The 14,287-nt window shown below is 40.3% G+C and overlaps 1 protein-coding gene across 1 annotated transcript; it reads right to left on the minus strand.

Moving 5' to 3' along the window:
• Positions 1–667: 667 nt before the first annotated feature.
• Positions 668–4,308, minus strand: rgs18 (regulator of G protein signaling 18). Its single transcript, XM_085377127.1, has 5 exons — positions 4,187–4,308; positions 3,591–3,695; positions 3,312–3,373; positions 2,641–2,807; positions 668–1,307 (listed from the first exon to the last, which is right to left on the minus strand). Exons 1-5 carry the CDS (start codon positions 4,306–4,308, stop codon positions 1,053–1,055), a joined length of 711 nt encoding a protein of 236 aa, XP_085233253.1. The 3' UTR covers positions 668–1,052.
• Positions 4,309–14,287: the final 9,979 nt, after the last annotated feature.

Genomic DNA, 14,287 nt, shown 5'->3' on the forward strand with positions numbered 1-14,287 from the left:
AATTCATGAATTCCTTTTAATGAGACACATTCAAATTGGCTCGTATGCTGCATTGACTGCATTAATGGTGTTTTAAGGTGCTGTTGTTGGATCGGAAAACAAACCAAATGAAGTATACCCAGTCTGAAGTCACGAGGGCTGCCTCAGTGTGGCTGCCTGTACGGCTGGCTGGATACTGTCAGTGGGGAGGAGGCGTCTCATCTGAGATTCTGTCTCCAGCTAGCTATCACATTGTCATTCAAGTTTTGTGAGATTTAAAAAAAATATATCTAAAAATCATCAATAAAGATTGAATCCACAAGTAAAGCGCCTCTGAGGAAAAGAATGGATAATAGATCAATCCACAGATGCTGCGGCGTAACCTGGTTTCATACAATGGCCACTGAGAATATTCAATTCTGATTGACCAGGGGGCGTCCATTATTTTCAGATAACCACATGGCTGTGACGTAACCTTTGAGATTATTCTTGTAGCTGAAGGTTAATCCTGTGAACTCTCCTATCTGCATGACATAAAGCTACCGCCCGCAGCCCGTTAGCGTATCCCATCACAAAGACTCAGAATGAAGTGAAACTTCTTTAAATACTATCTTTTTTTCTCTCCACAGAATGAACTGTTAACATATAAAGCTTAAAGCTTTCAAAATTAGCTTTAGAGGAACTGCGCTTGAATTTTGTGACTCTGAAACAGAGCTTCTGTGCCTATAATCTCCTGTTAACGGCCTTTATGCTAAGCTAAACTAGCCAGCTTCTAGCTGTAGCCACGCATTTACCGCACACGCGTTTAAGATTTGTAGCAGTCTGTGCATTCAAGAAAGCAAACAAATGTACTTCCCAAAATGTTATTTAGATTACTATTGCTGGCATGCTGTCACAGTGCTGTGCATGTGGAGTAATCCACTGTGGCAACGGTGGTTATAAAAAAATAATGCACTCTGCAGAAGCAAACCTGTGGAAAATAATAAACTTCCGCACCACACTTTATATTTCAGCAGTTGTGCTGCAATATAATAATTAATCCATCGCACAGAGTGAGCTACTGCTCCTCCAAGCTACCAGGCTGAGGGTTCGGTCGTGGCCTCCCCTCTGTCGTTGAATACACAGGAGCGTGACCTTCTGCGAAACATGGTGGCTCCGGGCCCTTTCCTCCTGGTGAGTCGCAGATAAATGTCAGATTGCAGGAACCTGGGGTAGGAGTCCTTTTTCATCAGGCTGTAGACTTTTATCTGAGCTGCTTCAAAACAGCTCTTTGTGGGCTTTGCCATGTTGTTCTGGATGGCCATCTTGGTGTGATAGTCAATGTTGATCTGAATGAAAAATAGGGACACATGTTAACTCTACACTTGCCCACGTACATTTCAACCCGAGTTTGGGATTTTTGCGTAGGTTTGCAGCAGGGGCAGACAGTGGGTTAGACAAAGGCCTGAGTAGATATGCAAGTTACTGATAAGAGAGGGGAAACCCCGAAACCCGCAGTGAGCGCTGCGTGGAGTCGTTTACAACAATGGAGAAACTCCACATCTCGATGTTTCAGAAGGTTACACACACACGACACCAAATAAAAGTCAATTTCAGAATGTCAAGATGCTCTTCTTAAGAGAAAATAATTCTGCTGTGCCTGCTTTAGAGGATCTTTTAAAAAAGGTTAAGAATGTCAAACCTCACCTTGACATTAATGGATCGCTTTCCAAAGCCAAAATGTGAGTTATTCATAACTGCGCTCAGAGCGTGAGTTTTCTTTCCCCGTGCGTGTTTTTGTTGACACTATATTTCAACTCTAGATAATCTGAGTTTAAACAGTCACTGACACACATCAGTTTCTTAGATATCATCACAGATAGAGGTTAATTTTCTGCCTCCTACTCTCGTGACTGGCTTTTTAATGTTTAATTACTGGCGGCAAAACCATATTTATGCCCTTTATAGACTGAAATATTCTTAAGATACTTTCCTTTGAAAAACTACCAGCAGCTTTCAAATTAAATATGCATGCGTGTGAAACTACGCTATCGTCTACCATCAGTATTGAAGGTTGCATTCATTTACATTTGTTTCTCCCTTCAAATCGCTCGAGCTGTGTACTTGTGTGCAATAATGCCACTGCAGCGCTGCTCTGAAAACCCTCTTTCAGATTTACATATGCACTCATCTTAGACTGAAAGTGTGTGGGAGATGCTCTCTCCACTCTTGCAGAGGAATGTGAAAACCTCAAACCAGACGCAGAACTCTTTAACGGTCAAATATGCTATGGGCCCTGAAAGCATATCAGATGGTGGTCGCATCATCTTTGCAAAGTGAGTGGAAACCTTTTAAACCACAACTGTCTCGCACAGAAATAACTCAACCTGCTTTGCAGCCGTGTAAGCGCTAAACACATGACCTCGACGAGCTGCTGCTCCTAATGATTGTTCGCAAAGGTCAAGTTGCTGCGGGCTCCTGTCTACACAGCACTTTAGAATTCGCCTACTGTTATTTTTTTATTACGATAATATAAATATTTCAAGTTGTCAACAGCCCTCACTGACAAATAAGCCAAGAAAAACGGTAAACTGCACTCCAGGGGGGGTTAAGCTTTTGAAGCCCAGCTTAGCAACACAACATCCATGCCGTTTGTGATGTAAAAAAAGGCATATGTCATACCTCTTTAGGGGCATCGGATTCAATAAAAATTGTATAAATATATTTGGCTTTGGACAGCAGCTTTGTCTCAGAATCAGTGGTCTTGTATTCTTCACAGGCCAACCAGAACTCAATGTTTTCTTCACTGAACTCTGTCCTGAGGAACTGAGAGAAGGTTTCCACCCCATCTGATGTAAAGAAACAGAAACAGAGAAACAGAGAAACACTGTTAGTCACGCTCCTGTAACTACAGCTGTTTAAGGACATGTAGCTTCCACATTTCAGTGTGTTGTGGAAACCTGCCAAAACTTCATAATCTATGAGTCTCAGCTCTATAGTCAGTTTAACTATCCCGAAACAGCTTAACCATAATATGTGTGAGTGTGCTCAAAAGTGTGGATGTTATTACATGGATCTGTTAACCGTGCCAAAACGACAGCAGGTCACAGTGTTTCTGTGCGGCATCTGTGACGAGGGGAGGAAGTTGCACAGTTTCTGTATTACTATCTGTGTTAACAAACATTAAAAGATGTAGTGAAACTCTCACAGCACTCCCCATTAACTATTTAGCGCTTCGAACACTGTGTTACAGTTTACAATTCAAATGAAGCAAAGCGTTTGACAGCACAAGAAACGGTTTTAGACGGCAATTCGACACAACATTTTTGAAAAGTTTCCGGCATTAATCTGACCTGAGTGCTTTAGTAGTTCTTCAAAGGAGTCGCTCCATTGCAAAGCTGCCTCCGTTGAGATGCTGTGAAACAAATCAGAGATGCGGTCAGCTCTCCTCTAATGATGCAGCAAAAAAAAAAAATGTCTTGGATTCTCACAGAGACGTACTAGATGTCATTTATCTGTGAGTGTGTAATGAGTCATGGAGGGTACAGAAATCTGAGGTTAAAAAGGGATAACGCTTGTGCAAAATACCACGGCCTGCATGAGAAGTTAATGGATTTTTTTTTCTTTCTCACTTGCTGGGTGTCGTAGCTGTCTTTTTACTGGGACTGACGTTTTCGTGAGAGCCTGACTTGGTGAGAAAAAGGCTAAGCCGACTCTTCCTCTCTTTGTCTTTCTGCCTGCAAACAAGGGAGAACAAATATAAAAGACCAGAAGGTGCACTTACAATTGCAGCAAACTTTTCTCCTTAAAGGCACACTTTCTGAAGTGGCTTTCATGGCACAATATGAATTGCACAACAGCTCTGCAGCATAGTACAGATTGCAAGTTCAGTCACATAAGCTGACGTGTTTTTTAAGAAAAGCGTGGAGACCCTTATGAGGGAAGACGGCAGCTTTTAAGTTCAACAGCCTTATATGGTGTCAGCTATAGCAGCTTTGAGCAGCACAGAAAAGGCAAATCTACAAGGTACGGAGACATGTCGTGAATATTACAGATTAAAATATTTCTTCTTTGTACAAAAACGCTTGCTGAATCTATTTCTGGTTGATTAAAGTTGTACTGCTCCAATTTCTTGTAATAGCTGTTAGAAATTGCTAAAGCCCCCTGAAAATATTCAACTTCAGAAAACAGGTAAACATTTAAAAATGACGGAAAATCACACACCAACCTGCTACTGTCGTCCTTCATCTTTGGTGTCTGTAAGCCTACTGGACCAAACATTTTGAAATATGCTTCCTCCTTTGGGGGCATGTAGCTGAATTGAGGAAATAGAAGAAGAAGCGTCTCCATGCTGTCTGTGGCGTGCAAAGCAGCAGGCCACAAATAACTCTCTGAAAAATGTTTAACCCATCACTCGTTGAACCACCTCGTCTTTTATAAACGGCGCTCGCGTTTCATTTCCCATGCTCGCTCTACTTCCTGTAACGGTATAACAGCTTACTGCCATCAGCTTGATCTGTGATATAGAAAACCCCTCTGGGTTCAACATCCTGCTGTAACTATTTACTAGGAAACTTGAAAAAGACACCTGTGATTATGTTCATTACGTTCACTTGTATCATTCATTAGTTCTGTTTGTTTTGACTTGAGGTGATATTTTTGTCTTGATTTTTTGTAACAATCGTTTTCACACTGTGACGCGTTGCACTTAAGCAATTTGGACCCAATATTTAAGAAAAACTCTGATGTTGTCCGAATATCAATATCAATTTGAATATCTGTGTTTATACTGTCTCGTGTTTGATTACGTGTTCGACATTGCATGAATAATATCAACCTTGAACACATAGAAAACGTTTAAGAGTGTGAATTATAAAAGAGGTCACTTGTTCTGTGATTCCACTTGTACCGCCAGCAAGGCCAGACACTGCAGTGCTGGAAAGAATACAATGTAATGAATAATAAAATGCGTATGCGCTGAGGCTGACCTTAGCTCGTTCCCGAACATGAGAGCCTTAAAGAAGGAGGACGAATTCATTGTGACACAGTAGAGAGCAACAGGGAATAGATGTGTTCTAGATGGAGATGGAGACAAGTGCAACGTCTGTGCTGGAGAGAGTGTGAAGCTGCCTTTCAGCATAGCAGCAGAGGATGTGTTTCTTTAGTTTGAACAGAAGTTGAAAGGAAAGAACAAGGTCCTAATTAAACGTAATTGGAAAATGAACAAGCCTTCTGAAGTTGTCAGTCAATAACAGGTTCAGAGCTGATAAATCCTCTAACCTTATCTCCCACCCATCGTGGGCCCCTCTAAGTAGCTGTCTGAGGGTCTAAACTGCAGCTACTTGATCGGCAAGGCTGTACAAAGATATCAAAGCGCTTCCAGCTTCCAAATGTCAATTACAGCTGACAGTTAGCGGGAACTGTGGACCCCGGACAAGTTCTGATAGACCACAAAATTTGCAGATGTAAACTGCACATCTGTCGAGCAGAAAAGTAGACTCAGCTCCTCCTGCACAAGTGACGCGATAAATCTTCTCAAGAGCCTCTACAACCCAGAATTTACTGATACCACCGGCAACAGTGACACCCCAAAGTCATGACTACTCACTACACATCAGTCACAGGGGCCGGCCGTGATCATGCTTTTGGCTTTGTTTTCCTTCTGGTGTGATGAAAATCACATGTCTGTGATGACTTTGTCAGCATTTCGCAGAAACCACAGCAGCAAATTGGCAAAAGTGGCATTGTTTACATCCTGTTGATCTCCCCCATATTCTGTGTTCAGCCTTTCTGCTAGCAGCTCTGTGGTGGGTACAAACCCCCTAACATGTTTCAGCATTGGTGGTGTAGGTTGACCAAAGCGGTAGCCAAATTTCAGTCGCTAGCCACCGGTTAGCTCTGCCCCTGCATAAAGTTGCAATAAAGGCACATTCAACCTTGATACTTGGTTTGTAGTTAAGGTTTAACTATCCAGCCTAGAAAGAAATCAAAGGAACGCAATGGTAAACACAGTCTATTTGTAAAACCCTTGAAACTTGCACCAAGCTATATCAAAACCTTTTTCTATTCTCACATTAAAAAAACAACAACCCCAAAACAACTAAAACAACAACAGAAAACCTGTTGAATGAAAGACACAATTTCTGGAAATGCATATGAGTCCTATAAATAGAACCTGCAGCATCCTTTCTCTTCAGGTAACAGCAGCCTGCACAATCACTGAAACCAAATTAAATAGCTGTCATTTAGCTTCTCTGTATGCATTTGCCTCTTGTCAACATACCAGATGAGAGAACCAACAAAATCAATACACACACTGAGCCAAGAAGATTCTGCTGCCAGCTGGAGACAAAAGATTAGAACTGTTTCATTTGATCATTTTGAAATAATATTCCTATTTACAGTTGTAATTATGTAACTGGTTCACCGGAGTATTGTAGCAGTTATTTCATGCAGTGATCTGTTAATAAACAGGGGGAAGACTGCGCTTCTGTATTTCTTGTCAGAGAAGAAGTGTTTAAAGTATCACCGAACTAAACAAATAACATTATCGGCTCACAGCGGCGAAACTGATATGAAACCACGTGATGTCTGGTTGAGGTATATTTGGCAAAATTCATACGTACACCCAACACCGCAAGAGTCTCCCCCCACCTGTTGTTTTTGTGCTGCAGTGCAAACATACAGAGCTGTGCATGTGTGGACAATGATGATATGCAAATGGACATTTAAGAGTGCATTTTGGATGTCGCTTGGTAAAAAGGGAAGCGATTGAACCGAAACTGCAAAGTGCTGACATGGGTGAGGGGGGAAGAAGGGGTGTTGTTACTTCCTGCCTGAAAGCGCCTTTTCACGTCAAGTTCAGTCTGTACTTTGTGTCTCTACATTGGCTGAAAACAAAGCGAAGTCAGACAACAAAATGAATCAACAGACGTGTCAGAGTATAACGGACTTCAGGGAATCAGCAGGAACCCCCTTACAGACCGCAAACAAGCACAACAAACACAACAATGGTGCTAAGGCTTGAAAATTATTTTCAACATTCTCGTCATGCTCCTATTTTCATAACAATATGCCTCACTGGAATTGCTTTTATCCAAAAATAGGGCATGCAAGAATGAGGAAAAGAGACATTTGGGTGCTCATTGGAGAGGAGAGGCCAGGCCTTGATCTTTTCTACAAGGGTACAATATGTCAATCCAGGACAGATGACTGAAGACTTTCCACTTCTTTTCATCATCTACCATATAAAACATTCTGTTTAATGACATCAGTTTTGAATCATTATTCTTCTTTCCCATTTGTGATATCAGAATTGTGCTAGCCACTCATTATTTCATTAATCATTCACAAAAAGATAAGAGCCAAGTTTCATTTTATGGAATTCAAAACTCATATTTCACCAGCACAGAGCTCAACATGTCATAATCTGAAAAGCACGCACACTAGAGGTTTAAATACTTGGCCCTGAGATAAAACTGTGACAAAATGCCTCTAGCAGGTTAAAAATACTAGATTCATTTACATCAAAGGAATTTTTAGCTCCAATTGTTATTAGCTGTTAGCTAGCTAATGTTGCAAGCTACATTAGCTACACTGCTAACCACATTCCTATTTGCAGCTTAAAAAATAATTTTAAAAAAAGGAAAAAACAAAACAATAATGCAAACAAAAATGAATTCTACATTTTGAATGAGGACTTTTTTAATCGGGTGGAGAACATAAACATCGGCATAACTTTGTGCTGAACATTGGGGGGGTCAAGATCTCTGTCTAAATAAATAAATTCCTAGATGATTAAACATGCAACTATTTTGCTGGTAATACCTGAAATGAGTTAAGAGAATCTACAGCCTATTTATGCAAGATAATTCATAATTTTATTGGGTTGGGGGGTTATATTCGTTGGGTCTGATTATGGGAGGGGTAATAACCCCCCTAACCCCCCTGGAAATTATGCCCCTGAATATAAAGGAAGAGGGGTGACTGATTAGTAATTAAAAAAAGAATTTACTACATAAAAGCCAGACTAGGCACAAAAACAAGTACAAACAAGTTCTAAAATACTCTAACACTTCCCACTCTGACGTGCCATGCAGAAGAACGACTGAAACCGAGTTCCACCTGTCTGCCAGTCGTTCTTTTACCGTTCTTGTTGCACTTCACAAGGACCCGATCGCTTCTGGCTATCTGCCTGCAGTGCTTGAGTATTTTATAAAACAGACAAACAGCATGGTTTGCTCACAGGAGCTCTAAGTAATATTTGCAGCCATATATTTCTGTTGGTTTCTCTGCTCTGCTGTGTCTCCCTGCATTTTTATAGCAGGTCATTGAGTAGGTATAGATCGTTGTCTTAACTGGAGAGATATGGATCGGAAGTTAACACTAAACTTTCAAAATAAAAACATGCAAATAAAAAGTAAATAAAAATATGTAAACTATAGAAAAATAAAAGTTTTCTGCACCATGTAAAACACACAGGGTAAAATACTAAAGTTACTTCCACCTTGTTGGCTGTTGGTAAATGTGCATAGACCATATAACAGATGGAGGTAGCTACTGTGATGCCACATGCTTGTTTTTGTAGTTCTGATATGAAGATGAGCGATTTTGCCATCTCTGCCTTTGTTGCAAAAAACGGTAACCGATGTGACAAGTAGAGGCCGGTCTGACTGTAAAACCGCTCAGTTATTGGCCAGTGGCTTGTGACTGAATAGGTTGTTAGCCAATGAGCGAGTGGCTAATGTCACAAATCATAAACAAAAAAGTGCCTGAGCCCATAAACTCATCAGGAAAGTGTTTACAGTGATCAAGCTAGAGAGCTGTTTTGTAGACTTCTTTATAATCCAGTCTTTTTGCTGGTCTTCAGACAGAATGCAGGTTTGAGGCCAGCTTTATTTTTCCGAAGCTATCTCAATCTTTGTAGCATCTGTAATATTGTATCCCACCGCACAGCAGCTTTCAGCCATTTCATTGTTAGCAGACAAGGAAGCACCTTTACATTAGCTATACAAAATCACTAGAGAACCATGAGTTTAATTTGCCCTCTGGTGTTGGCGGCCCTGGTTACACCAAACAGAGTAGATTTTTTGAATGAGATTATGAATGATTATGTAGAAATTTTAAGCTAAAGACATTTAGGCTGAGAACAAATGCAGCCTTGTTGATACTGAGCAATATTGAGCACCTCACAATCTGATTTATATCTGATAATAACTAAGGAAAGCGTAGTTAGTTGCATATATTTTCCTTGCCGATACCACAATCTTTCCTTGTGCTTAAACCTTTTTGTACTTCCAGATATGGAACAAAAGTGCAGAATGTGCATTATTCCACTATTAAAGCTTTTGTTCAACAATGTATTTAAATGAGACAGATTTCCCCCTTTTCCTCATAAATGAAGTCTGCTGCTACACTCACTGGCCAAATCCTCCTATAGGCATTAAGTCTACAATTCCCCTAGCAGGAAAGTCATCATCAGCTTCCCCCTTCACACAGGGAGCACCTAGATCCAGGCTTAGATCCAGTTCAATAATTGTACATATGGTACATTCACATGGTAACTTATTTTACACATCAGGTGACCCACATGTAAAGGTGGTGTTACATTTGATTACATAAAAATGAAAGAGCTTTCTTTTTCTTTTTTGTCTGTCGCTCTTACATGTTTATATAGATGAAAGGCTTAAGAAGACCATTAACACCTCACTCTAATATAACTATTAAATAACCATCTCAGTAACAGTGTCTGAAGTAAAGATAACAAGCATAATGCAAGTAGGCTTTATGATATATTAAAAAAATGCATCAGATAGGCTGTACAGATGTACCTAATAAAAACATACACGTCTTCTTTCCTATGTGGGTCACTAACGACTAAGTTAGCGGGTTCCCTTGGTTACTGTGTGGGTTAAACATGAGCCGGCCTGCAGCTGAATCTAAATTGTAAATCAGTCATTATTTGCAATTCCCCGCCACTCCCATCCAGTATGTTATTTAATACCGATTACTGAGTAATAGTCAGCCTTCTTATGGTTGGCGCCTGTGTGCGGTGTGGAACAAGAGCATTTGCCCACCACTGCAGAAAACTGAATCCAATACGCAGCTGAGGTGCTGTTCAGCTTTGCGCTTGCAGTTGTGCAGATGGCTTTGCTGCACTAATCACTCCTGCTGGGTGGCAGGGTTGCTTGTGCAGTGAATGCAGAACAGAGAGTCACAGGTTATATATATAACCTGACGGGCAAAACTGAACCTGTCTTGTCTCACGAGTTTAATTAAATTCACACAGACGTGGTCCATGCGACCCACTTGATAGTGCCTCTGGAACCAACTTGTCCAGGCCATTAGCCACTTTACAGATGGGACAATTCACATGAACATGTTAGTTTCAGTTGCTGGATCTAATAAGGCGCCTCAGGGGTCTTATTTAAATATACACAGCAAAATCTCCAGTGTTAAATTAACACTAGAGAGTGTCTATATGGGTCCACACCTCTGAGTGTTAAATACAACACTGTTGAGTGTTAAATTAACACTTTTGACAGTGTTATATGTTTAAAAGTAACCTGGTCAGTTTTGAAGATTAACAATGGCTAACACTGAGCGGTGCTGATTTTCTAACACTGGAATATTTCTAACACTTTGAGTTATTTTCCAGTGTTAGAAAATCAGCACCGCTCAGTATTAGCCATTGTTAATCTTCAAAACTGACTAGGTTACTTTTAAACATATAACACTGTCAAAAGTGTTAATTTAACACTCAACAGTGTTGTATTTAACACTCAGAGGTGTGGACCCATATAGACACTCTCTAGTGTTAATTTAACACTGGAGATTTTGCTGTGTACAGTGTCCTCCAAAGTACAGACATGTGACATATTAAAGTAAAGGTTTGAACTCTTTCCTCTTACAGTTGGGGTCAAAGGTTCAAGATTTATAAAATAATGGGCTGCACGTTCATATGTCACATTATTCAGTTAATTCACTATTACAGAATGCTGTTTATATTTTTTAGCTTTACAGCTTGTGTATGAGCAGATTGTAGGGATCCTTATCAACTCATAAATGCTTTTTAGTCTAAATAATAAGATCAGTTGTGCGCTCAGATTTTGTTGATCTGTTTTTATCTGCTCTAAGTCGCTGTGATATAGACTCACAGGATAAAGTCACGCTGTCCATTTTAAAACACTTTCATAAGTCTGCGCAGTTCACAGCTTTATGAAGGCGTGGGATCTCCCTTATTAGACTTTACAAGAACGTTGTGAGTTTCCGGGAAATTAGCTGCAAAGGCAACAGAGGCCGTACACAGGAACAGCGCTCTGATCTGGTGACATAATTTTCCTGTAGTGAGTCATACAGGTGCGCTCTTCACAGATGAAAGGCGTACTGCGTTTCAGCGCAAATCACTGGCTTGCCTCGGTAAGTAAAAGGGGAATGTACAGAAGTGAGAAAAAAGTTTGACACTACGTAGCTTAACATGAAGCGGCTGTGGTCAGGGAAATTTCTCAGCATGAAATTCAGAATGTTTGCCTGAAACAGCATCTAAATGAGGATTTTACCTGGTAATGTTTTCGCTTTTTTTCTTAAACATTACTGTAAGTCTTTCATAAAATTAATTTGAACCAGCTTGGAAGTTTTACATCATGACTTCATCACCATTTTGCTGACTTTTAAGTAATATGAAGCTATAACCCTCACGTGATTAAAAGCACTTGTGTCTGTGTCTGTATGATCAGATCATGTTCAGTAAAGTTATTTTTCAAACAAAAGGAAATAATTACTATGTTACCCAAAGTCAGTCTTTTAAAAAAATGTACACCCACCTATCTGTTGGCCACTGGACGGGCATCTGTTTACCTGCTAGCCAACACAGGCCATCATCTTGCATCCAGTTTGCACATGAGCGCAACATAAAGAGCTTTGACTGTCAAAGCAGACTCAGTGCTGCCTCCCCATGATGTGTTGGGGAATCAAAATAAAACCAGCTGAGCATCATCACAACATGTAAAAGTCTAACATTTTGTTTTATATAAAAAACATAAAATTGCTACACACTTGGTAGATATACTGAAGAAGTTACCGTTTATCACATGACACATAAAAGATGTAATATTCGTGCACCAGGAACTTAGTCAGACGGGGTTTTTCTGCCTGCAGCTGCAAAATGCTAACCTCATCCCGATTATCATACACGCTGCAGGAGTGATTGTTTTTCACATTATATATTATTTTTCTCTTTTGCCGGTGTGGTGCTTGAAATCAAAATGGATCATCCCACCTACTCTCACCAACAAGTCTCTGCTGAATCCTTCTACCATTTCAAATGACAATCAAATGCAAGTCACTTTCCACCACACTTGCCGCCCCATAAATATTACATCTGTTTTGTTTACGGCAACACATTTTGAAGCCATTAATCTTTTAATGTGATTTTAAATTTAAATACCCCTCCACCCCCCCACCCCAATTCAAGCTGATTTTCTTTGTTAAAAATATTCTGTGGCCATCCTTTTTACTGAGGGCGTTAAATGTATTCCTGCAGTCCAGATACAAGAAACTGTGCCAGCATAGAGCTGAATTAAGGCAATTGTGCTGAATGTAAGATTTTTTTATTTTTTTATTTTTTTGCTATGCACTGTTCCTTTGTGCAGACACTCTGAGTGATGCGGTTGTAAAGAGGCCCGGACAGAGTTCTTTATCATAGGTCTATGAGACTTTCAGAGTCTCTCCAGTAATCAGGTCCACATGCCAATAGTGATGGATTCTGCTCTGCAGCTACCCTGCAGACAACACGCACATACAAATCAGAATTTACATGCCCAAGTCTTTCTTGATCAATAAACATTTACTCCTGAGGAGAGTCTCCATCTGCGAGCCTGTCGTCGTAATCAGATCAACCTTTTGTATTGAAAAATGAGAAAATGCATAAATGGGGTGACCTCTCAATACTTTTGTCACGTACTTTCTGTCAGTGTACGTAAACAGAACAGGGTTTTCTCACCTCAGGATGCCGTGGCGTTAACCTGACTCCAAACTGTTACATAGGGCGCTAATGAAATCAGACCTAAAGCAAATTCTGGCAGGGACACACAAATTACAAGGATGCTGATGACATTGCTCCTAAGAGACAGAGATCATTTTAATCAATTAACTGAGAGCATTTTGCTTCACTGATTAAGCCGGAGAGAGGAGCAACAAATGGCAGGGCTTGCTTTGGTTGGATGAAGAGGATGCCTTCCTATTTCAGCCATGACAGATGCTGGAGCATGCCTGGACACTGCTGGACTACTAAATCCTTGCAGTCAGATGTTTGATATTTCACATGCGACCTCAGCACGTCTAGAAATGTAATACACGTTGAGAGAACAGACTCATGCTGTGACTCAGATTGAAGTTGCGAAGAGTTTTTCTGCTGGACCGTCAGTTTGTGCAGTCCTCTGCCGTCCTACATGTACCATTTGCTTTTTATGTAAAAATAACATATTCATGTGCCTTCCTAGAATGATAATGTAACACCACTAAGTTGGACTGGTTGTAGCCAGATATTTTTTTTTGTATTTGTCTGTCATTTTTTTTTTACTTTAGGTATGAATACTAATGCGTTTCAATTTAGCCTCCACAGACAGACACACTTTAGCTGTTTTTAAATGAATGCTAATCTCTCACATATTTAATTCTGATTGAACGTTCCTACTTCTTACCAAATCAGTTTTTTCCTGGCGCTGCTATCTTACTCATGCAGGGGCAAAAAGGAGATAGTGTTTAACGCCTGAAGGCGAGGAGATTTTTAAAAAAATGTTTTTTATTCACTTACTTACCTCTGTGGGAAGGTCAGAGGTCAGAGTCAGCTACAGGCCGCTAGTCCTGGAGCAGGTAGGGATTCGGTGTCAAGCTCAAGGACGTTATGGTAAGAAGGTTTCTTGCCGAGTCTTCTGATGCAAAGGTCAGTAACCTGCTCAATGTGCTACCTCGCAGCCCAATATGTCCTCCAAACAGACAGCATAAATAAAATGCATGAACAGTAATAATACAAAAATTCTTTTGCAAAGTATCTGTGGTAATGTTCATTCCTGTAGAAGTTGTTATGTCAGCTGTAAATCAATACAAGGCCTAATTGAACATTATTGCTGTGCAGAAAGCTCTCCTCTGAGTCCCGATCTGTTCTTTGTCACGTTGGAGAATGCGAGTCACATTCATCACATTCTGCGTTATTGTATCTGTAATTACACATTATCATGTTTTCATTTAGACTATTTATGGTAAAAAAGAAAAGAAAAAGAAAAAAATGAAATGCCACCTGCGTTCTTGCCATCCTCTCTCCCCATGTCTC

The sequence above is a fragment of the Diplotaxodon limnothrissa genome, linkage group LG18 (assembly GCF_057381915.1).
Source record: "Diplotaxodon limnothrissa isolate DT_005_m linkage group LG18, D_limnothrissa_male_GT1.1, whole genome shotgun sequence".
NCBI lineage: Eukaryota > Metazoa > Chordata > Actinopteri > Cichliformes > Cichlidae > Diplotaxodon > Diplotaxodon limnothrissa.